The sequence below is a fragment of the Enoplosus armatus genome, chromosome 6, assembly GCF_043641665.1.
Source record: "Enoplosus armatus isolate fEnoArm2 chromosome 6, fEnoArm2.hap1, whole genome shotgun sequence".
NCBI classification, from domain to species: domain Eukaryota; kingdom Metazoa; phylum Chordata; class Actinopteri; order Centrarchiformes; family Enoplosidae; genus Enoplosus; species Enoplosus armatus.
The window spans coordinates 2,285,249-2,309,090 of record NC_092185.1 but is presented as its reverse complement, the minus strand read 5'-3'; the positions used below and the strand labels follow the sequence as shown (position 1 = coordinate 2,309,090).

The following is a 23,842-nucleotide window of genomic DNA, read 5'->3' as shown; positions in this document are numbered from 1 at the left end:
TGGAAATGGATGGTGTACCTCAACCAGACGTGCTCACCGACTCTCCAGCCGCTCAGTCCCTGCACACCAGGGACAACACAAATCACATGCTGCCTGTCTGAGATGACGGATGAAGATTTACACCACTGCACCACAGTGGCATGTGAATACTTATTACACCACAACAGTACGTTACTACACTACTACCACAACAGTACTACACTTCTACCACTCCTGCAAATTCATGTAGTGGAAAAAAGAACTGTTTTTTGTTTGCTTCTAGATTCACTGTGTGTGTGTGACCTTGTATTACTCATGTTGTGGGGACAAATCTGTTCACACAGTCACATTGTGGGGACTCACCTTCTTTTTAGGGACCAAACACAAATCTCCATCATGTCAATCATTACATTTTAGGGTGAAGACTTGGTTTAGGGTCAGGTGTAAGGTTAGGGTTAGGCAGGCAGTGGTTATGGTAAGTCTCCAGGAAATGAATGTAGTGTGTGTGTGTGTGTGTGTGTGTGTGTGTGTGTGTGTGTGTAGTGAGGACATCGTGGTTGGTCTTCACTGACTTGTAAAGGTTAGGATTGTTAAGGTTGGAGTATACAGGCTCAGAGGAAGCATGTGCCACAGCTGGGATGGCTGATGCTTTACAGTATGAAGGTAATGAAAGTGTGAGGACACTGACCTGCGACCAGTTTGCTCTTGCGCGAGGCCTCGGAGGCCAGAGCTTGGGACACGTTCATGATCCTCTCCTGCTGCTGCAGAGCCGAGTCCAGCTCACTGAAGTCCAGCGGTGCAGACGGGTGGATGTTCTGAACACTGTTGAAAGGAGACAAAGCAGCGAACAGCACGCTGACTCCTCTCATTTTATTTATTACCATTACGGCCTTACACCCCCCCCCCCCCCCCCCCCCCCAAACATCTTCCCTTTTCATAGTAACACGGTCAAGTTAAACATCAAAACCAAAAACAGTGTCGACCCAGCTCTACCTGGATTTGGCCAGGAGGTTCTTGATGCGCTCGGCCCGGCGGGAGCGCTGCTCCAGCTCCTCTGGACTCAGAGGCTCCTCTGAGTCGGACTCCACGTAGCGCTCTGGGATGGGAACTTTCCGGGGTTTGGACAGCTGCATGTTGGACAGACGGGCGGTCAGTCAGTGTGTTGGATAATACACCAAAACTAGTGGCTTCTTGGGTTCTCCAGTGGCGGGACACGACAGGTACTAAGCACTTAGCTCAGGTACTAATACTACCTTAATACACAGGACCAGGAACTGTGAAGTCAAGTCAAAGCGAATTTACATACATGAATTTAAGAGGAAGGTAGTGATAAATCATTACATTGACAGTCCCATTCACAATATATCTAACCTTTATGCTTTAATGTGTTAAAGATATTTTAACACAAACCACAACCACATGTTGTGCAAGATCATGGATGATGGTGTGTGTGTGTGTGTGTGTGTGTGTGTCTCTACCTCTCGGCTGATGTCCAGGTCATAGTCCAGAGGCTCCACATCCACCTCTCGTATGCGTGCGGACGGCGCAGTCATCCACCCATCCGGTCGGATCCTCCCCCTCTCTGTCACTGGATTCCGGCCTTCATCGCTCTGCCCCTCTGCCCCAAGCCGCTCCTCCTCCTGCCAATCAAACACCTGGAAACAGCAGGAGGCCGGATTACACAGCTGGCCTGCTGGTGTCATTTCACCATGTCTCTCCAGTGTCTGCTCTACATACAAGGAGCTGAAGCCTTTAGAGTTTCACACTACGGATGTTCTTTAGAGTCGGAACTATCAGTTGATTAATCACTGATTAAGTTGTGAGTGAAAGCAGTGGGGTTTACAGGGCGATGAGAAACAGCACTGAGGTCTTTACCAAGGTGTTTGAATGATTTCTTTAATGCTTGTTGATCTCTGCAGTGAGTCGAGCCGCAGACAGAGGGAGACAAACACTAAACTGACAGAGGGACAAATGTGACTTCAGCTTTGCTGCGTTCATCCAGGGATTTGAAAGGATGACGTTTAGTCATCATTAGCAGAGAGAGGACTCAGGCAGCTGATTGGTCTGTTCCTGGAAGCTGTAATTACACACATACCACATCCGTCTCTCTTATGTACAACGGCACGTTTGCATCTATAAAATGACTCTGACTCTTGTTCGCTAATGTCTACCTGTGTGTGTGTGTGTGTGTGTGTGTGTGTGTGGTGAGGGGTACTTGTGAGTAATCATCCAAGGAGCATCAAAGCCATGCATGCATCCTTCCCACTCCAGTAGCCTGCAGCAGGGTCTGATCTGGTGGTGTGTTCACATGCCTCGGTGTGCTCAGGAGAATCAGTCACACACAGAAGGACAGAGAGGAAGAAAACCATGCAGACACAGACTCATCAAACCCCCCACCAGATTAGGAAGAACACAGCCAAGAGGAGGTTCAGAAGCAAGAAACTCTTTATTGTCGAGTGCAAATCTCTACATGATAGAAAAGAAAAGGAAAAGAGTTGTGCGTTGCTTCTCGATTACACAGAATTAGGTGGTGATTAGCAGTTCAACTTGTCTAAGTTCTACATTTCTACTCTTCAACTGAGCAACCTCCTGTAACTAGTTCCTCTTTGATCTGATATATTGTACGTAGCTGTGGAAGGATAAAAGCAATATGGCGGAAAAACTCTCCAGATTAATACTTAAAAACAAGGAGCGGACAGCGGCGCCACGGAGAACCTCCTACATGCATCCTGCTGCACAGAGGAGTGGGTCTGTCTGTCAACAGGAACTTAATCAACAGTTTCATCATAAAGAAGTCATTTGAAACACTCACTTTTTCATAGCATTGTAAATATGTCTGGGTTTTGAATTGTTGATAAAACATAGGTATCTTAATCATAATTATATATAATTATTTTTAGCAATTTTCACAGATTTTGTTGGCAATAAGATCAAAGAATGACACACTGATGAAGACAGCGATCACCCTAAACCTGTTGAACACAAATGGTCAGATATTGCCACTGTACTGTCCCTCTCTTACTTTCCACACAGCTTTCCCGCGACACGGTTGTCCGCTCCTCGCTCGTACTTATTTTAGTTATTGCATTTCAGCCCAGTTGCTTGAACCTGTCCCGTGTATTTATGATGCATAAAACAGCACAGCATAGGCCACTTAGAAGTACTCACATATGAGTACAGATTCTCTTCCCAACTTTAATCGTGGCAATGTAATTATCAACCACTGTCAAACGATAAAAATAACCTTGTAGTGTGTACAAGAAAAGGCTGCATTAATGAGGATGTTACTTAAAATATAAAATGGTGTAAACATGTTTTAATGCTGGTGGAGTAGAGAAAATTAAATATGCTCTGGCATTTATGGTTATATTCACTAAAAAGAGGTGAAAAGTCGTAGCAGATGATTACAGACGATGTATTGCTCACTGTTACAGGGAAACTTGATTTCAAGGGTTCATGGGAAATGTAGTCCGATTACAGGCAGATCTCACAGCAGTCTGGTTACGAGTGTGTGTTAGTCTGTCAATCTGGTAGTTATCATGTGTCGTGTTATCTTAATGGAAGACTTTGACATTTTACTGTATTACTGTTGTCACCCAGGGATGTTAGCATTGTTAGCATTCCTTACTGAAACCAAGGGGTAAGCTAGATTTAGTGTCAAATGTCAAAGTATTCCTTCAGGGGTTAAAACTAGCAGAGCCCCCACATCTTCCCGACTGAAGTCTGCTGTTACACAGAAAAGCAACCTTAAAGCTAGCTTTAAGCATCGTTTCTATGATTCTGAGGTGGAGACGAATGCTTTAAACATAAACGGATTAATTCAAATGTTGATTAAGGAGGTAAAATTTGGGACAAAGGCAAAAGAGATCGTCAGCAAAACAAGGCACTTGGATTTCATTTGATGAAAAGAAAGTAGGGAGGTGTGATCATGATTTGTGCCACTAGCGTTGCCTCTTTCTTCATTTCATCAACCTGAATACTTATTTTTTCTTTTTCCAACATTTCCTCAACTCTCTATATGCTCTATATACCAAATCTCTACAAAATATAACTGTACAACTGTATACTGAAAATATCCCTCAGTAAATAAATAAAAGTGTACAAGTACACAGTATGTAGATGTACACAGATGGGCTCTTCTCTCTACTTTCTGGTGACAAAAACAGAGAAAGGAAGGCAGAGTGATGCCTCCCATTCCCTCCTTTTCTCAATGGATTTACATTCAGAATTGTGTCAGTGAGGTCCCACCAGGGGGCAGTGGTAACGAGGGGTTAAAGTGACCCCTGAACCTTTAAAAGAAATAAAATAAAGAGGGAGCGACACTGTCCCAGTCCAAAACTAGCCAAGCATTCCCCTCAGTTCCCTGTGCTCATTTTGTCTCCCATTGTTCTTAAAGCATTAACCAAGACAGCAAGCCAGCCACAGTCAGTCGCGCCCTTTAGCTTGTTAGTGCTTACAGCTAACGTCAGCGACCACTGGTGGTTACACAAGGCAGAGAGTGCTAGCATGTTAGCATTCCTGCTATGTTATTATGTGGCTGGGGGCTGGAGGGTGGCATAGCAGCAGTGGTGGTGGTGAAGGTGGTGCTCCCTGTGTCTGCTGCTGCTGCGCGGGGGTGGGGGGTAACGTACGGAGGCCGAAGGATCGGAGGTGCTGGAGGGCAGCCTGGAGGAGGAGGAGGAGCGCTGGGTGGTGACAGTGGAGGTGGAGATACCCGTGGAGGAGCGCTCGCCCTGGCTGAGGTTCCTCTTGCGCTCGCGAACGAGCGCCTTCTGGTGGCGCTTCATCCGCTCCAGCTGCTCCTCTGCAGTCATTCGCCCTCGAGACTGGCTGCTTGGGAGCTGCAGGGCTTCTGTAGGCGACGACAGGCGCTCCAAGGCACTCTTGGGTCTCTCCTGGTGAGACAGGGGAGGAGGGAAGACACAGGGACAGGACGGTTGGTTAGTGGGGGGACAGAGAGGTCAGAGGCAGAAAGTAAGAATGAGGAGGATGAAAGACGGCGAAACAGTGTAGAGAAAGACATGTCGACAAAACGATGAGAGAGAAAAGTGACAGATTTAAACATCATACAGTAACAAAGAAGTCTACAACCTGCATATCAAACTCTACCTGTACCTAATATTTGTATTGTATATATCAAAAATATACATTTCTGTATTGTCCATGAATCGATGGCTCGTACACATATTTAATAATCACGTGCTGTACTGCAATACTTAATTGTAAGAGTAGGTGTACAACAGATGTCCTTAGAGCTGAATGTTATTACAGAACCTTTCAGCGTAGTCGAGCCTCACAATGAAACCTTAAACTTGCCATTAAACATAAGATTAAAACAGAATTTCCTACAAAACCAGGCCTGAGACACCCTGAATCCCTCCAGCTGATCAAAGGTATCTGCAGATCCTCCACCCCTCACATCGTGACTCACCCTGGCTGCGGAGCTCCCGGGGCCTCTCCTCAGGGTGACGTAGGACGAGATGGAGTTGGACTGGTTCTGCCGAGACGAGGAGCCTAACAGACCTAGTCCATAACAACGAGGCAAGAATCGGCAGTTTGGTTTGGTTTCATTTGCAAAGTGAAAAAAGCAGTAAGCTCGTACGATGAACACAGCGACACGATGCAAAGAAAAAATCAGAAAGGGAAAAAATACAGAATAAACACTTCAGATGAAACAAAAAGCAAATGCTCACCATTCACCAGGAGTGAATCATTAACTTAATAAACATTAAATATAAATATTCATTATATAAAAGATGTTTCAGGGATCATTTAGCAGCAAGATGAGTACATTTCATTCATGATGTAACTGAAGCGATTGGACTTCTAATAGTTGGTATGCATTCTGAGCTGGGAAACCACGAGCAATAAACAAAGGTCAGTATGTTCTGTTAGATGTGTGTGTTTTACACGTTACTGTTCAGATACCTTTGCTCTGGAAATACTGGTAGTCAACGTCAGACCCGGTGCTGTGGTAGCTAATTCCTGGCAGCTCTGGTTCACTCAGGTACGACCGCAGGTCAGTCTGACACCAGACCAGGTTAGACAGAAAGACAGAGTGTAGACAGGCGGCTAATTAAAATCACCTCATCTGTACAACAGGAGGCAGAAATGACAAAATGACAGCATACCTTACAGTCGCCATTGACAACATACTGCCCGCTCTCCCGGTCCCTCTTCCTCTCATCTGATTGGCGTTTCAGCCCACGCACCGATGTGTGGCGGATGACCGAGGCCTCTTTGGGGAGAGGCGGCACCACAGGGGGCGTCTCCTCGTAGTCGTAGAGGCGAGGAAGTGGTGGCCTGGGCGGGGCGGAGTCCTCTGCCTGGGACAGAAGCCAGGCAGAAAAGGATTTAGTATTTTAAAAGTTTCTGACGTAGAACTCTTCAACACAATCAGAATGAATCCAGCAATAATTCCTGAACGTTAATATGAAGTCGACTGCAGTGTTTCAGAGCAGAAGGGCGACACTCACCCACTTTGGCACGGTGCTGTGAGGCAAAGTGTGGGAGAAGATGGTGGGGATGGAGCTGCGAGGAGGGGGCTGGACCTCTGTGCTACGAGAAGGCACTGCCAGGTCCGACACCGAAGGCACTAATTTCCTCTCTGGCGGGGCGCGCGAGCACACAGAGGAATCGAGGTTTAGCTTTTAAATGTAGGCAGGTTTGAAATGGGTTTACGGTAAAGAACGGGGGACTGACCACATTTACACTGAGAACAGTAGAAAAACAGACTTCAAGCTGCACATTTACCATCTTTACCCATAAAATCTGATCTTTAGAAACAGATTTCTGAACAAAACCAAATATCTTGAGAGTCTGCAGTCGTCTATACATTCAGACGATGTGTCGCTGCTCTGACAATCGTTAGAGTGACTTTTTCATTTTTTCATCAACTGTGCAGTTTTCCCAAAAAACAGTTTTGCGGCTAATAACTGCTGGGTTGCTATGGTTACCAACCTGGGTTCTGGACAGAGTCAATGGTGATCTTGTAGTTGGCTTTGCTGGCACTCAGTCCCCCCATCACGTCCTCGATCCTCCACAGCTCGCGCTTCATCTCAGCTTTCTCTTGCTACAAACACACATTCACATTTGACTCCAGCGTCACACATTTCATCATTTATCAAATTTGGCCTGTAAATAGTTTGAGAAAAATGTGCTGTCCTATTAATGAACTCGTGATGTAAGATATTATTAGAAAAAAAGGACGTCGGAGATTTATGTAAGATTTCAAACTAAATACAGACTTTATATAAAACCCAGCCTGAAAGAAACACCAGGGCAGCTTGGAGGTGAACCTGCTCTGAGCTGCAGTACCAGGTCTCACCTGATGGGTGGCGCTGTGGTTCATGTGTGCCTGCAGTGCCGTCCTCAACTGCTCCACTGATCTCTCCAGCCTGCTGTACTCCTCCCAGGCGTGTGCCATCTCCTGCATCACACACACACACACACACATCTTTACACAAACTTCATTACAGGCATCTGAGCATGTACATGTGCAAACACACACACACACACACCGTGGAGAGGCGTGATATTTGGGCCCTGATGGTGACCAGGTCTTCCTGCAGCAGCCTCTGCTGGTAGGCGATCTTGTGGGCGTGGGCCGGCTGCTCCTGGTACTGCTCCATCTGCTGGTGGGACAGATCCAGTACACTCTCCAGCTTGTCCTGAAGGGGTGAGGAGTCATGCAGCATGAGGTCCACCAAAGACCATTCAGCAGATAACACTCATTTAAAAATGCCTCCAGAGGGCAGCATGTTTCCACAGTCACTCATGAGCCACCACGAGATCTCAATCAGCTTCCTCTGACTGACCTTTCAGTCCAGACCTCATAGTATATATATTGTACTATAACTGTATATATATTGTATTGTTTCTGTGTGTTTCTGGACAGCTCTGGTAATAGTAACTTAGGAAATGCAGAGTCACAGTCTGAGAGATCAATACATCCTCGCCTCTCCTTCAACACAACTTCCTCCATGACTGTGCAAAGTTGAATCTAGACAGAAATCCACTTGCTTCTTCTGAGAGACTCGTATGCACTGCGGTCGTCTCTCTGATAGCTGAATCACCATCTGTTATCAAACTCCACGGTAGCTCAAATGATAGCAGCAAAGTAGGCTTTGTCCTTGAATGTGGCACCATCATGTAATATTTCTTCTAACTTTCTAACATTTCTGCCCGTTGACTCATCAGACGGACTGAGTTCTGCAGACAGAGTGAGACGGTTTGATGGATCGAGAGCCTTTACAAGCAGCAGTTTGTACCTTGTCCTCCTTCAGGGAGCTGATCCTCGCCTCCAGGTCCTTGAGGATGTTGTCCTGCTCGCACAACCGACTTAACTTCACCTGCAGGGGGGAGACACAGAGCTGAGTGGGGAGGGAGATAAAGGGGGCATTATAGGAACCATACACTCTCACAGATAAAACACTTCTGTAGTACCAGAGTGTGTGTCTGTGTGTTGACCTCTGTTAATTAAGTGGCCCATTTACTTAATTACTACTTCCTCTTGTCTCTGTAGGTGCAGACAAATAACTGTGTACAGAAACGTGTGTGTTTTGATGTGCATGTACACATATCTCTTTTCTGCATGCATGCAGGTTTGTAACCTTTAATATTCACAGTCCCGTAGCTCCCCTGGTCACATGCGGGTGTAATTACTGTGAGTGAGCCCATTACAGGAAGTGGGTGCGACCCACCTGACACGTTTAATTACAGTGTCAGGGAGGCTCTGAGCCCTGTTAATTAATCCCAGATTAAACTCTGCAAACTTCCAGGCAGAGGTTGGATCACTCTATCATCCTGCGGTAAAACAACAACACAACAGTCGTAATAAGGTTGTGACTGAACAGCTTGATGTGAACAAAGCGCTTGTCCATATACATTTTTACACTTAAGACTAGTTTTTATATTCTATCGAATAAATTATTAATCCTGTTGTTGTCTCCACGGCGATGTTGTTGTTGGATCTGATCAAATATTCATCGCAGACAACGCTCTCATAAATTGTTTAAACAGCCGCATATGAAGCTTGTACTGAGAAACACCTTCACAGGAGAAATAAGACTGTTTGGAAAACCGCAGGGTTCAAACTGAAAGACTAACAGCATTTACATATTCACACTGCATGCTGTTTGACCCTTGAAGTTAAGGGTAATAGTTTACCACGTCTTCCCACACTTTTCCCACAACATCCATATTTGGTTTTGCCATAATCACCATCACTTTTCTCCCATTTGAATCACGGCAGTCAGAGCCGCTCCCCTAAACACACTAACATGTGATGTTCTCTCGTCTCGAGTGGAACAAAACAGAACAATCCTACACTTCTGTTATTTCAGTGATAGCGAATGTATAGAAATGCTTAACCTGCATGTGAATAAGCATTTGCATCAAACATACAATAACAAAAAAGATAGTAAGTACAGTACATGATGAGAAAATAGCAAAAAAAAAAAACATTTAAAAGAAATGTCCTGCAGTATTTCACAATATTAACAAATCCTTTAAATTGACATCAAAAACATCAAGAAACAAGAAAGCAACAAGATTTTTCTTTACTTTCCACCAAATGTAATTGAATTTAGTTAACATGTTATCATTAAACATCTTACTAACAGACAAGCAAACAGGAGCGAAAGCAGTCAAAGGAACTGATCTGCATCTCATGCAGCATTTTAAGAAGCTTTATCTTCATCTTACTTACATCCACGTCACTTTCTGCAACCTTGACAGGCTTCCCTGACTCCTTCAGCATCTGACTTCCGGCTACCTAGAAATTGCAAAATAAATATTTCCAGATGTTTGTTAAATGGTAAAACAACGTGTCTGAAACACGGTGCAGTGGGGCGGAAACAAAGGAGATAGAGAACACATAGACCAGCTACGAAATACAGCGTTACGAGGCTGAGACAGACTACTGTGACACATTCTCCTCGCCTCGTGTACATGACAATATGAGTGAGTTTTGGCACACAAAATCAGCTCTTGCCATGAAGAACACAATGGCTATGGACACTTTGAAGCCCTGCACAAATTGACTTATCCATAGAACTTCTGTACACAATATCCCCTCGATACAAGGAAGGTGCAGTGAAGAGGAACACACCCTGGACCGCCTGAATTCAGGTGCTCCGTTTGAGTTTTACTGCAGTTACTGACAGCTTCTACAGCGCTACAATAACCTCCTGAAACACTTGTGCAAGTTTGAAAAACAATAAAATAGAGCATGTGCAAATTTAGCAATGAGGAAATCAACTAATTTCACTGATAACAGCTCTTTCTTGTGCTGGGATATCATCAGTTTAGAAGTGCATGTGCTCCTTTTGGGAATAAAGTAGAGACATGACACAGTAGAGCCCTGAGTTACTGTCAAGGAGGTGCAGCGTTTCAGAGACGATGGTAGAAGCAGCTGGCTTTTCAACCACCGGGCCACAGCCACAGCCACAACACATGCACTGCCGAGCCATCCCATGCCCACTTCTCAACAGCATCGTCAGCATCACCGCATGGGAGGGGGGGTGGGGAGGTCAAAGAGCACGTGGAGATAAGACATTTGATGCCGTTCAAGCCGTGAATGCGGTGCTGTAAGCGATGGGATGGTCTTTCTAGAACAAGGACTCTCTAAACACGTGAACACACACACACACTCACATACAGACTATACACATGCATCCCTACTCTGAACGCTGTAGAAACATGCACAAGCTTAAATGCACACACACCCAATCACAGACACGCTACATACAACATTATATCTCTTTGTATAGCACATATACTGGATACAGACACACACGCACACGTACAGCTTACGTTCATTAGAGGCCTGAGAGGCCCAGCAGTGCAGTGCAGTAGTAAACTGTGAACTGCGAGGATCAGGGGCTCTAGAGCTCTGATCTGGGAGTCAAAATCACAAAGACACAAGGCCGCGGTCACAAAATGGCGGCTGCTTTCGTGAGATGCTCCTAAAACCACACAAGATTTCAAAGACCGGGGATATTTTGTCTCACACTGATGCCTCAGCATCTCTATTGGTAGCTGAGACACACTAATGTCTCAGAGTGATAGAAGGGGCTGTCAGTGAGAAACACCACAAGAGGGTTAGTTTGAGCTAGAAAATCAGAGAAGGGACAGCAGAAATAGAAAACACTTGAACTACAGCAGAAAGTAAGTTAAAATAACCGACAGGGACCAGGGGATAAACTCTGTCCACGTCCTTGTCTCACCTTTAGGTCCAGATACTCCAAGTCCTTCTTCAGCTGCATGTAGGTGTCATCGACCTGGAGGGGGGGGGCAACATGTGAGTGTGGATTATTGATTTGTGTCAATGGGAATTAAATAATTCACTATCTGAATGTACAGAAGCTTCGCTGGCAATTCATCTAGTAGGATGTTTGTGTGTCGAGTATGAAGTGTGAACTGCTGTTATGTGCCAACATGCATCACAGCCGACACACACACACACACACACAGTAATAAAAATCATTCATCTTCTCAGAGATGTTCCTACTGCAACAAACAAAACACCAGCACAAACCAGATCCTTTAGAAGCAGCAGATCTTGAAACACTTGATCTTTAGTTCATCTTTAATTCAGCTCACATCACTCGACGAAAGACAAAACTGAAGAACGGCCGAAAATGAAAGATTCACGAACCAGAAGACCAAACGGACCGACACATCCACAGCCAGCCGGTTAGCCAAAGCATGGGATGGCTTTGAGGACGTCGAAAAGTTAGCAGCACAACATGCTATGGACAGTATCACTAGAAGCACGATATGGAAACTGACCAGCCAAGAACAGGACATGGAAAGAGAGGCGGATGGTTCTATGACGGCTCACAGACGAACCATGCCCGATGTCACACCACTAAAGCACGGGAGCTTTCGGGGAGAGGTCGCCACTGACATACTGAGACTTCGCTGTTGGTTTAACTTGTGTGTTTTGATTTTTTTTTTTCATATTTAAACATGTATTTACATACAAAACTACCACATACAGGATCACCAGGGGGTTACAGGTCTGGCCTAAGAGAGACTAGGACACCCAGAGACTAGGTGCTGGATGATTGGGGTAGGCAAGACATGGTGATGTACAAACAAGTCGCTTAACAGTCACGGGGAGGAATTTAACAGCTTTCACTGGAGAGACTTGAAATGTTACTTAATCCATAGCCACACTTTGAAATATCTTCTGTACTTGACAACCTGACCTGGTGGTGGCACTAGAGACAGTGCCAGGAGGGTAAACACCATTAGGTTTCATCCTTTGAGGATTAAGAATACCCACAGCTAATTCAAAGCAAATCCAGAAACTACTTATTAAAATGTTGTACAAAGAGTTGGACAAATTATCATTGTGAGGGTGTCCTCGAAATGATTAGAATCCATCATTTGGGAACGAGAAATTTCTTTAATTAATTTAATAGAAAGCCATTCAAATAGTTGCAGAGACATTTCACTGCGGACCAAAGTGTTGGACAGACAAATTGACAGTGTCATCCAATAATAATGAATAACGGACAAATGACATTTCTCGATGAGAAAAGGTTGAAAGTACAAATGATATGAGACAATAACTCTTGTAGATCTGATTTAAATGTAATGCAACCCTGCAAAATATTCAGTGGCGACCTCTACCAGTCCATGGTAAAATGAGGGGCGGACAGGTAGGCGTGCCGTGGGGGGCCCCCACCTGGGTGTTGCAAGGGCCCAGGGGAGCCGAGAGCCCCACATGTCCGATGTGGGACACAGGAGAAGGGCCGGAGCTGAGGAGGGGGCTGGTGCTAGTGGTGGTGGCAGTGAGGAGGTGGTTGTGGTGGTAGGGGTCTTTGGGACCGTTGAGCCGCTGGAGCTGGGTTAACGTGTGCTGACGTGCGGACGCCATCTTGGCCTGATGCCGGCGCAGCTGAATGAGGAACAGGGTGAGCTCCTCGGGCTGCCAGGCACCACAGGACATGACATCCGGCATCAAAACGGACCACACCAAACTTCAGTCAAACATCTACTGTTTTTAAGAAAGACTAACCTAACTAATTCACAGTGCGACTGGCTGATGGCCACATTGAACAAGCAGAACAGCAGCTAAATTAAGGAGGATTAATGGCGTCGAAAACAAAAGGCGGGACTCGCAGCAACTCTCTGTATTTGATAAGCAACGTCTCCCAAATGTTCAGCCACAGCCAACTGGCCCGTGCTGACAAAAGGCTAATCAAGATTTGGTCGATATCTGTTAACATTTAGTCGTAGCGAAGAACTTCTGGTGACTGATATCTGGAGTGTGTTGCACATTGTAATATATTACTGGACTGTGGAAGCAGCCTGCGAGAGGGAATCACACATCACTTTGAATACACACCTCTTCAGCCTGCAAACGTTCAGTTTTCTGCTTCAAGTTCCAAATAGTGAAAAAACAGCACTCAATATAATTAAATCCACGCCTGATGTAATGTTTGTTAAAGTATTAATATTTGCAATACACTGAAGCATATTTTTATTTGCAAGACGTACCGTTTTGCCATGAAGGCTGGGTGCACTGACTGTGTGTGTGATGTAGCCAGATGGAGGCATCGACCGTCTCTCGAGAGTAGCGGCCTGACAACACATAGACAACACATTTTATTTACAGAATAAAGACACACAAAATAATCAAAATACTGAAGAATCTGCTATCGCGACACAACACGGCATGTTCCTCGTCACCTCCGTAACAGAACTCTGTGTTGTTTATTATCTCTGGGCTGCGTTAAGCTTTTCACTCAAACTTTTCATCAGTTTCCATAAACGTGACAAATGTTTATCTACATGATATAGTAGTGTACATTTTCTACAGTTAACGGTTCCTTTCTGACTGGTTCTGATACAGTTGAGGTTATTTAACAGACTGAATGGCTTAACGATACGTCTGCCATCGTAGCCCGAGGCACTAAAACAATTATTCTGTTCAGTGGAGCACAGTTTCAGCATCCACCCCACAGCGTCAGAATGACTGACATCGTTCTGGATGAGAAACTGTTCTATTTGATATTTTGCACTTGACAACGGGAAGAAACATTCATGGTCCAATCTTTGAAAGAGCACAACAGGAAGACGAAATCAATTTCACACAATGTAAAAGAACGCAGTGACAACCATCCGTATGCCATTTCATCTAATATGTCTAATCAACAATATCAATACATGCTGCCATTACAGTCTCTGTCCTTCATCAAGCTCAGCCTTTCTTCTTCGTTACTTCTCTTGCTTCTCTATCATTACTTGCTTACATATTCTGGGGGGGGACACTACAGTAATGTTAGTTTTCTTTCAGTTGGTTACACGTCGTGTCGTTTACAACAAACATTATTTTACCTTGAGCAGCTGGGATTTGGTCCTGCGGGGGGAAACAGCGAAGGGGATGTCCACCACTGACCTATCGCCCAGGGGCCTGACTGTCACCCGTTCAGCTGGCGTGTGCGGCCTCCGTGTGGGCGACAGGGTGCGGCTGGTGCCGGGCGGAGGCCCCGGTGGAGGGATGTCTGCAGATGAAGGTGGTACCGACACACAGCGGGGCGGCCCTTCGGACCTGGGTGCTGCAGAGGAGGGAGGCACAGTGGATGGAGGGCGGGGGCCAAATGGGTACTCCGGGGCCGGAGTGTAGAGTGGCGCTGTGGGGCTGCCGTGACGGAACTGGTGGCGCTGCTGCCACTCGTATAGCTGCCAGACGGTGTTGGACCCTGGGCCCCCCTGCTCAGGGGTGAGGCGGAAGTGGCTGAGGCGGTCCTGGGCGTACTTGTACTCGCCAAGACGGCCGGGCAGGGGGCTATGGCGAGGAGTCTTTGGCAGGGTCTGGTATGCATCCATGGAGGTGAACTTGTGCTGGGTCGGTGGTGTGCGACGAGGGAGGGTGTTCTCTCTGGATGGGGGGCTGTTGAGTAGGAACGGCAGGACACAAAAGGATGTTTTTTCAGAGAGGAAGACTCCTCTAATCTTACCTTTACTTTTATTTAACGATTGAATAAGAAAATAAGCAACTGAAACAAATGACATTTCTTAGCATAAACGAGCTTTTCAGTCACATTATTTATTAACGATAAACGATCAGAAATAATAAAACATTGTCCGTGCAGACCTGCTATGTTCATGACGGGTTGACATACATGTTCAGTCTGCAAGCAAAGGTCACTCGACAGTGTCCTTACACAGTACATACTGTAGCCGACACTGACTTAATAACAAGGATAGTTTCCTTTGGCTGCCCTGACGCGGTGGTCATCTACCTGCTGCAGAGCTGATTCAAAATCATGCTACAAAAAAATGTACTTTAAATATAAAATACCAAAATAAAAGGATATGTTTAGAATAGAATAAATAGTCCTTTGTATTTGTATGACAGTGACGTACCCTCTGTGCTCAGTCTTCTGCACTTGGACCCACTGCTCCACTTGCTCCAGAGCACTTCTCCTCTGCACCTGCTTGTGAGAGTCAGCAGGGGGCGGCGCCGGGACCCTCTGGTACGTCCCCGCTGCGATCCCGTTGGGCTCCAGGATCGGGCTGGGCGTGGAGACGAGGCCGTTCCTCGTGCAAACGCTGGAGGGCAGCGTCGAGGCGGCTCGTGACGGCGCCCGCGACGGAACCCTGGACACGGGCGCTGAGGCCGACACGTGGTCTGACTGAGGGAGGGCAGAGGGTGCGGGGTTGGAGGGGAGGGAAGTGTGTGTGTCCATTTCCAGGGCTATACTTCCCATGGGGTGCTCCAACATGGTGGTGGCAGGAGATTCTTTGTGGAAGCTGCAGCGGTCGTCTGAGTCTCGGTGTATGGGCTCCAGGAGAACCTCGTGGATGATGGGTCTTGTGGTCTCAGAGTCTGGGGTCTTGTGGTGGTTTACGTGGTTCGTCTGCGGGACAGCATGCTGCTGAAACGTGTTGAACTTCTCCAACTTGTCAGATGGTCTGTGGAGAGTAGAGATTACATGAAAAGGATGTACACTCTTACACTGTTTGTAACTTTCTCTTCAACAAGTGTAGCAGAAAGGGGGGAAAGAAAAAGGGCAGAACAGCCCTTTACAACCTCGACAGGAAATGAAGGCGAGGAGATAAATCAGACACAGCTGAGAGCTGGAGGAAGGGGAAAAAAATAACTACAGCAGCATGAAGGAGAACAGAAAGAGGAGCCAGTGGCTACATGAGGAAATAACTAAAAGTCTTAATCCAGTTTCTGGACAAAAGAGAAAAACAGTGAAGTACATCAAATTAAAAAGCGTGGCAGCTGTTTCAAGCGTGCTGATCCCGGGAGTGGGTTTGAATGATGCACAGTATAAAAAGGACTTCAGTATGGATTTGGATCAGCGCGTCACAGATAAGAGCCGTTCCTTGATAGTAGTCACTACAACAGGTTTAGGATTAGGACTATCGTCTCGTCTGGTACCCAAGTCTTTGAATATTTGGATAAACCTGATGATAATTACCTTCAGCAGTCATCCTGACGGCTGATTTCTTTTCCTCAAATTTCTCAAAGGATTTCAGTGTCTGTTACTCGATAAGCACCAATTCTGTTTCATTTGATCACTTCTGATATCCCATGGATTTCAGGGGGTCTTAGTCTTTGTTCTGTTCTGCTGGACTGAATTTAAACTAGATGTCACATGAAAGAGAAACTTTTAGCCTCATCACCAACTTTAAGGACTGAATACACCACAAGGACCATTTTCACTCATTAATGAAACTCCGTGTGAAAAAGAAGAAGCTAAAGAAACAGTCATGTCTCTGAAATTCAACTGCACACCAAAGTTTACTTTTAAAGCAGCAGTGAATTAAACAGCCTCAGGTGCAGCTGGTATTAGAATACATTCAATATAAATCAGCACTATGATGATTATGATGGTTTGTCCCCATTAGATTGTGTTGAATAAAGAACGGAAGGCTTTATCTTTTAGTCTAAGAGTAGTGTGTAAAAGTAATCAAACTCTTGAAAAAGACGTGCAACATGCAGGAAAGAGTAATATTACTGTTATAGTTTCTTCACACAAGAAAACGTCAAAACGTGATGGAAAAGAGGAATAAAAGACGTCCCAGTGGAAGCGGTCTGAAGCGAGGTTTCCCTTCTGTCATTCAGTAACAGCTGGTGTAGTCGAAGGAGTACGAGCTGAGCGTCTGAGGCTGCCAGTGAATGATGTCAGTCAGTCGTGTCTCTGCTTAGAAGTGGAGAATCTACAGCTCACAGCAACTTAATACGATATAGTCTCATGCTTTTGTCTAGTGTCTTCAAAAAATTCACATCTCTGATCCGCCGTGAGCGAAGTTAGCACATATTAGCTCGGAGGGCTAATTTGGCTTGTTTACTATTCATAAAAAATAAAGAAAATAGTTTACAACAGTTAGAAGGTTCAGGAACTGGATAGTCACTGAATCAATAAGGTTGCTTGATTAACAGGTGATCCCTAAATCACCACAGCACTGTACAATACGCTCAGCACCAAAGAGGAACATTTAACAGTGTGTGTGTGTGTGTGTGTGTGTGTGTGTGTGTGTGTGTGTGTGTGTGTGTGTGTGTGTGTAGTCCTACCTGATGAGTGTGCCGGTGTGGTTCTGCATTATCGTGGCCTGGTTCATGGCCCTCAGCCAGGTGTTCATGTCCTCCTGGGTGTCAGCGCTGAAGTAATACGTCCGCATGCCAGTGTGCTCCGCCTGTGAGCCAATCACAGAGCTCTGCTTGTAAATGTACGAGCGCATACCAGTGTGGCTAGCCTATAGGGAGAGAGAGGAGGCTGGGTCAGCGTCGTGGTCAGAGAGACGGAGAGATCCGCCGAGAGACGGCGCGTTACGTGAGCTTCAGCTTTGGTCAAAGAGACAGGGAGACATCATGCCGTCCAACAAGAGAAACAACATCAAGGACCACATGAGCATTGACCGATACACAGAGAGCCAATGAAGGAAACCACACAATAGAAATACAGAGACAAAGAGGCCAGCCAGTTACGACCAACAAAGCCACAACTTTTGACCAATGAGAGGAAAGATTCTTCAGTACAATGGAGAAGAGAAAATGTGAGTGTCAGAAAAAAGAACCCCAAAGTCTCCTCACAAACCTGGTTTTTCCTCAAATTACAGCTTAGAAAGCTACTAAGAAAATATAAAAATGGTAAACGATCGTTACAGTAACATTACAATGGCTTTTCATTTACGCCTGCTATATTTTTCAACGCTATGTCTGGAAAAAATAAGGAAGTAACATCCATTGCAGTGGTCTGGCGTGGAAGTCGCTCTGCCAAGAGGCAGTGTGAAATGCAGCCTGATTAGATCCCACACCATGACAAAGTAATTGTACTCTGATTTAAGTGCTGAGCTCATGACGGGAATATTCAACCTTAAGATGGATATTTCTTTGTATGCACGGTAAAAAGGCTGTTAGTCAGGTGATCTAATACACTGTTGTCAGTGAGTGGCAGTCAAGAGCACGTCTGCACCGTTTCATCACGGGGAAGGATTTAAAGACGCGGAGTAGAATATCAAAAGTATTATACTGTATTATACTGAAGAGACTATTTGATGTGTGCTGTTGCAGAACACAAGCCAGACACATACTCTATAATACTACAGGTCTGATAATATAAACTCCCGTGCACTTCTGTTCTGTGTGTGTCAAGTTACTCACACATTATCTGACGTTTAACTGCAACTATACATCAATATGATGATTTTAGATTTTTTTTAAGTCCTGTGTGAGACATCGCCGCTTATTTTGTGCTTTAAAGATGTACTTATCGGCTAGAGACCAGCTAGAGAACATAGTGGAGCATTTAGCAGCTAAACAGATATTTCCTCCAGGAGGTAGTGGTGCCCACAGCAGAGCTGAATAAATATAGATCTTATTATATTTTCATCAGGTGGCCCGAAACACATCCTCAAATGAATGTTAATGTTGCTCCTTGTCTGCTGGATGTGTAAATAAGCAACTGTTTGCGAACATGTTCTCTATACCACTTTACAAGGTGATAATAGTTCCATGTTGTGTTTACGGCTTGTTCCGCTGCCCCCAAGTGGCCAACAAATCAATTAACGCAGCTTTAACTGATTATTTTTAGAACCTACTTCTCAACAGTGTCCTTCCCAGAGTGCCTTTCTCTGCGCATGAGAAGTCATCATATTCAAAAGTTGTTGTAGGTGGAGAGAGCAGTAATACTAGCGTTAGCGCAGTGACTGCAGGGAGTTTTTCTCCAGCTAAAAAGAAAATGTGAGCGGCTTCCTTCTCACAAATCAACATGTTCCTGGCTGCACTGCAGTTTGGTCTACTGAGACCAACATCAGTCGAGAAGCTGGTATCTCTGCTTCTTCTCCTGCTGTGGATATCTGCCTGAAAATTTGTTGAACTATGCGAGTCCAAAAAAAAAAAGCTGACACCAAGACGTTCACCGTTTGATAATTCATATAGTAAGAAAATGTTCCTGCTACTGAACTCGTTTTTAGCTGTGCTGAAAATATCTCAACATGATGTCACTGATATTATAATTGGCTAGCTATCCACAGGGATAAGAAACCACACCATCAAACAGCAGAACTGGCCAAGAAATAAGAAATTCAAGGAACAGTACATCACTAACAGCTGTTTTTTAATTAATAGCGCCTAAGTGTTTTGTATCCTTGATAAAGATGTCCTTGCTGTGAAAGTGGGGTTATTAGAGGCCCTTATAAAGTGAGTTGCACTCCATTGAGCACAGCTCTATAAATGTCCTACTTTTCCCTTTCCCTCCTTCCTTCATTCAGTGTTTCGGTGGTTGGGATTGGAAGACAAATGAGAGAACCCACTCAACAACAGATGCATGCAAATGAAAAGCAATTAAACATTAAACCTTCCCTTCCCTAATTCACTCAATGAATAATGAATGCAGGATAATAAGTGTTTGGAGTTTTGTGGAGGGATCCACCGCCACTGCAACCGCCTTCCCACTGTGATTTCTTTATTTGGTTTATACTGTGATAAAATGAGTGTGAATCCTCAGCAATTTGGCTTCTTGTCTGCGTCAGCGTGATGACAGTCACAAAGACACAAAACACACTAAACAAGTTCATGAATATTACAAACACAGACTGCCACTGCTGCTGTTCGATAAACTCTGAATAAACCCCAGCAGTCAGACGCAGACATGTACACAAACAAACATAAATGCTCCCAGTCCAACATCTCTCCCAGGTTCCCTAACAGCTTAATAAGTCACCTCCCCTCTGAAAGTATTACCTTCTGGCTGCTGAAACAAGCTCCTTTCAGTGGCTGCTGCCGCTTTGCACTGATAAAATGCCTTAAAATGTAATTTCCTTTCTCATTATGTTTGAGTATCTACTTGACCCTGATCCTGGTACTCACTTCGTTCAAGCCCAAGTTACCTTGTGCACTCGCTCTTTGGTGGTGATCAGGTAGATGGGTCATAAGATGGAGCATGCATGCCTGCACTAAGGTCACGTTTCGGTACAGTGCCCTTGAAACCCGTACGTACATGTACCTGAACCCTAGATCTGTTTTGCGTTTCCACTGCAGACAGTTTTTTGTTCGAGAAAGTGTAATCGATGGGATATTAAATAACGGCAAGTTTGCGCATTGAGTCCTTTGTCGCACAAGAAGTGACTATTCCATTGACCAATCAACGGACTGCAGTGTTTCTAGCTCCACCTTTAAGTCCCGGTTCAGTGTGCTAGGCACCTCAAACAGAGGGGTAACTGAAAAACAGGGCAGAATGATGTGGTTCTATCAGTACCATCCACAATATTTACCAATGGAAATGCAAAAATAACCCTCGAGCTGAACTGAACTGGACTAAGTAACTATTACTGACACTGTTGGTGAGCAGAGGCAGGTAACGTCCTCAGCAATGGTCTTTATTGTGTAAGGTTATTCTAACGTGGTGGTTGATGGTAAAATATTACATTTAGTGCTTTTAAACAACTGCAATTCCATCTAATCTACAAAGGGGTTCCTGGTTTTCAGGGCTGCTGCCGTGTTCTAGTTAGCTAGTTCACCTTGAACCTAATGAACTTGGTTTGTAGTTTCCCATCACGATCCAGGGCTACGCAGGTTTCCATTCAAACCAAACACTACAGCAGATGACAGGCATTTTCTTTTGGCTATTTGCAGTTGAAAAAAGGCGATAAATTGTAATATGTGTTATCTCAATACTCAGCATATCGCAAAATGTTTCTAATTGCAATATCATCGTATCGTGGGGCCTCTGGTGACTCCCACCCCCATACGTCATGCATGTATTATGTCTGCATTACCCGGTGTTTGAGTCGTGTAGTGTGCTGTCTTAGCACTTGGTCAGTAGAAGTGATTTAAATTGTGATCCGTTAACTCAGCTGGAGGAATGTTTGGTTGAAATGGAAGTCTGGACCATACACATGCCTCAGACAGCCTGTCACTGTCAGCCACGGAGATGTGTTTAGAGGACAGGAAACAGGCAGGGAAAGTAGTTAGCAACCACTGAATGGTAGACGCATCTAAAAACACCCTAAAAATCTTGACGAAAGGAACGAGAGCATCCTCAGGAAGCAGCTGTCAAAACACGCCTGCTCACTCCCCATCAGCGCTCTGACAGACGGCCTCTTACAGCTACAATGGGACAGGCGTCTTGATGAGAGACAGAGGACTGCGCCTCTAGTCAGACGTTTAGGCACGTGCAGAGATATTGGCATGCATGTGCAGTGGACACACACACACACACAGTACAGAGACACACACACACACACGTTTGTACTGGAATATGTTGAATAAACTGAATTCAAACTTTAACCAAAAACTAAACCTACTTATAATCTTAATTCCAAATCCTATTCCCACGGTGTTTTGGAATTAAGAATAGCCAATAATGACTTCACGTTGAGTACACCCCCGTGCGACCTCCAGCAGACCACATACATGTTTAAAAGCCCTGTCGATCAGAACACACAGACTCACACAAAGTAGAGACAAAACCCAACACACACCAGCGGCAGTCTAAAATAACATGAGGAGACCCTGCCTCTCTTTAGCAGGAATGCTGAGTGGGTCATTCAGCTCTGAGTGCGTGACCGACACACCTACACACTGAGTCCACACACAGCGAAGCCTCTTTGTCTCTCTGTGGTTTGTGTCTGTGTGGGAGTTGGAGGCAGTTTTAAGGGTGTTCCTGATTATTTGTTTTCTCCACTACATTGTTTAACGCTGCTTTATGGAAAAATATGAAAAGTCCCTCTCACCATTTCTTTCTGCACTTTATTTCACCGCGACTAGCCCTCATGGCTTCCTTCCTCTCCACCTATCGCTTCCTCTCTTTATTCGCCTTTTATTTTCCAGCCTTAATCACTTCCTTCCCTTTCTGTGTTCTCTCTCATTCAGCCTCTCTTTTTCTACAGACTGAAAAATATCACTCACTTCTTCCACTCAGAGGGGCTTACAATAGTGTCGGCTCTTTTCCTCTGGACAGCCCCTGACAAACACACACACACACTCTTTGTCCGGGCACTATTTAAAGAGTCATTGTGCTCATAAAGATAAGCCTCAGCAGCCAGAGCACCACAAAGCTTCTGATAAGGTGCATTCTCCTAAATTTGCAACTGTAGAAATTGAATTTACACTGAAAAACATCCAAATGGAGACTGCAATAGATTGTCTCGGTTTTAAATCACGCCTGCTTTGAGAGAAACATTCAGTTTGTACTCTCTGTGAAAGAAAATACTGTTAGGAAACTAGAACATAACAGGTTTCTGTACTTCATATCTCCCTCAAGCAGCAGCTGCTCTGGAAAAATCAACATTGGAGTGACTGTGGGGTTGCATAGCCTGCAACTACAGTGAAAGATCTCCTACAGCTTTTAAACATTATTTTTCTGCTCCTCATTTCTGGAACAGTAGTGTGAGGTGAGGTGAGGTTTTCCTCCTCACCATCAGAAAGCTGCATGCTGGTACGCTGGTAGATGACAGATGGAGGAGACAGCGAGAGCAGCACATAGATGAACGATAAGCTCCACACCAGATAAGCCAAATACAAAGATTCATATTGCAATAACGAGGATGGGGTGAGGGAGAGAGAGAGAGAAGGAGGGGAACAAAGACAATAGGGGGAATTAAATAAGAAAGAGAACACTTAAAGGAAAAAAAAACAACACAACCACATCAGCCACAAGGACATGTTATTCTCAAAACATGCATCAAAACCCAACAGAGGAATATACTGCCGTATATTCTGTCATGTTTGGACCCAAAAAGCCACACCGACGGTAGACAACAAGGATATATAACGTTTACATCTGGCAAAGAGAGCACATGAGAGGGTGGAGTACCTATTTATGGGTGGACTGTCACTGGACGACGCGACACACTCACAGGGAGGGAGGGAAGTCCCAGTCGGGCAGCCCACCAATTGGAACAAGAGAGGGAAGAGGATTCGGTGAAAAGGGGGAGGGGGGGGGTTGAGGGTGCGAGTCGAAGGTTTAATTTGTGGGGTCATGATGTGTATAGGTCGATTTGGTAGCCAGTGACGGTGCAGCATTCACACACTCAGACACCATCACATACTAGCCATCAGGCTAGCTCGGGTGGCTACGTGGTGCTGCTGGTGGTTACAGGTCGCTTAGAAGCATCTTCGTTTATTTGAAATAGGAGTTTGTTTCAAGCTGCTTTGACTAACAGATTGGCAGTGTTTTTATGGCAGCAGGGCGGTTATCACTCTCAAGTAGAATGACTTCCTTTCCTGTTGTAGAAACTTTAAGTTTCAGGGCTTCAGTTGAGCTCAGTTTATTTTAGACACAGAGGAGAAACTTAACACCAGGCTGTAAAGCAGCGCTTCACTGCCCTCTCTGCTTGAAAGAGCCAGCAGCCAGCATCACTCAGTGGTATAGCTGGTTGTTGTCACTTT

At 45.1% G+C, this 23,842-nt stretch overlaps 1 protein-coding gene across 1 annotated transcript in view; it reads right to left on the bottom strand.

The window, feature by feature from the left end:
• The window catches only part of plekha7a (pleckstrin homology domain containing, family A member 7a), a 108,209-nt gene that overhangs the window by 1,473 nt on the left and 82,894 nt on the right, over window positions 1-23,842 (bottom strand). Inside the window, exons 9-30 of the mRNA XM_070907631.1 lie at window positions 17,525-17,706; window positions 15,364-15,912; window positions 14,332-14,887; window positions 13,492-13,575; window positions 12,677-12,919; window positions 11,208-11,261; window positions 10,795-10,878; window positions 9,689-9,754; window positions 8,250-8,330; window positions 7,500-7,649; window positions 7,307-7,408; window positions 6,940-7,051; window positions 6,456-6,586; window positions 6,111-6,305; window positions 5,908-6,004; window positions 5,411-5,502; window positions 4,611-4,874; window positions 4,168-4,185; window positions 1,458-1,634; window positions 973-1,106; window positions 668-801; window positions 19-59 (exon numbers count right to left, since the gene is read on the bottom strand). Of these exons, the coding sequence (XP_070763732.1) occupies window positions 34-59; window positions 668-801; window positions 973-1,106; window positions 1,458-1,634; window positions 4,168-4,185; window positions 4,611-4,874; window positions 5,411-5,502; window positions 5,908-6,004; window positions 6,111-6,305; window positions 6,456-6,586; window positions 6,940-7,051; window positions 7,307-7,408; window positions 7,500-7,649; window positions 8,250-8,330; window positions 9,689-9,754; window positions 10,795-10,878; window positions 11,208-11,261; window positions 12,677-12,919; window positions 13,492-13,575; window positions 14,332-14,887; window positions 15,364-15,912; window positions 17,525-17,706 (3,531 nt within the window). The 3' untranslated portion in view covers window positions 19-33. The remainder of the gene's footprint in view (window positions 1-18; window positions 60-667; window positions 802-972; window positions 1,107-1,457; window positions 1,635-4,167; window positions 4,186-4,610; window positions 4,875-5,410; window positions 5,503-5,907; window positions 6,005-6,110; window positions 6,306-6,455; window positions 6,587-6,939; window positions 7,052-7,306; window positions 7,409-7,499; window positions 7,650-8,249; window positions 8,331-9,688; window positions 9,755-10,794; window positions 10,879-11,207; window positions 11,262-12,676; window positions 12,920-13,491; window positions 13,576-14,331; window positions 14,888-15,363; window positions 15,913-17,524; window positions 17,707-23,842) is intronic.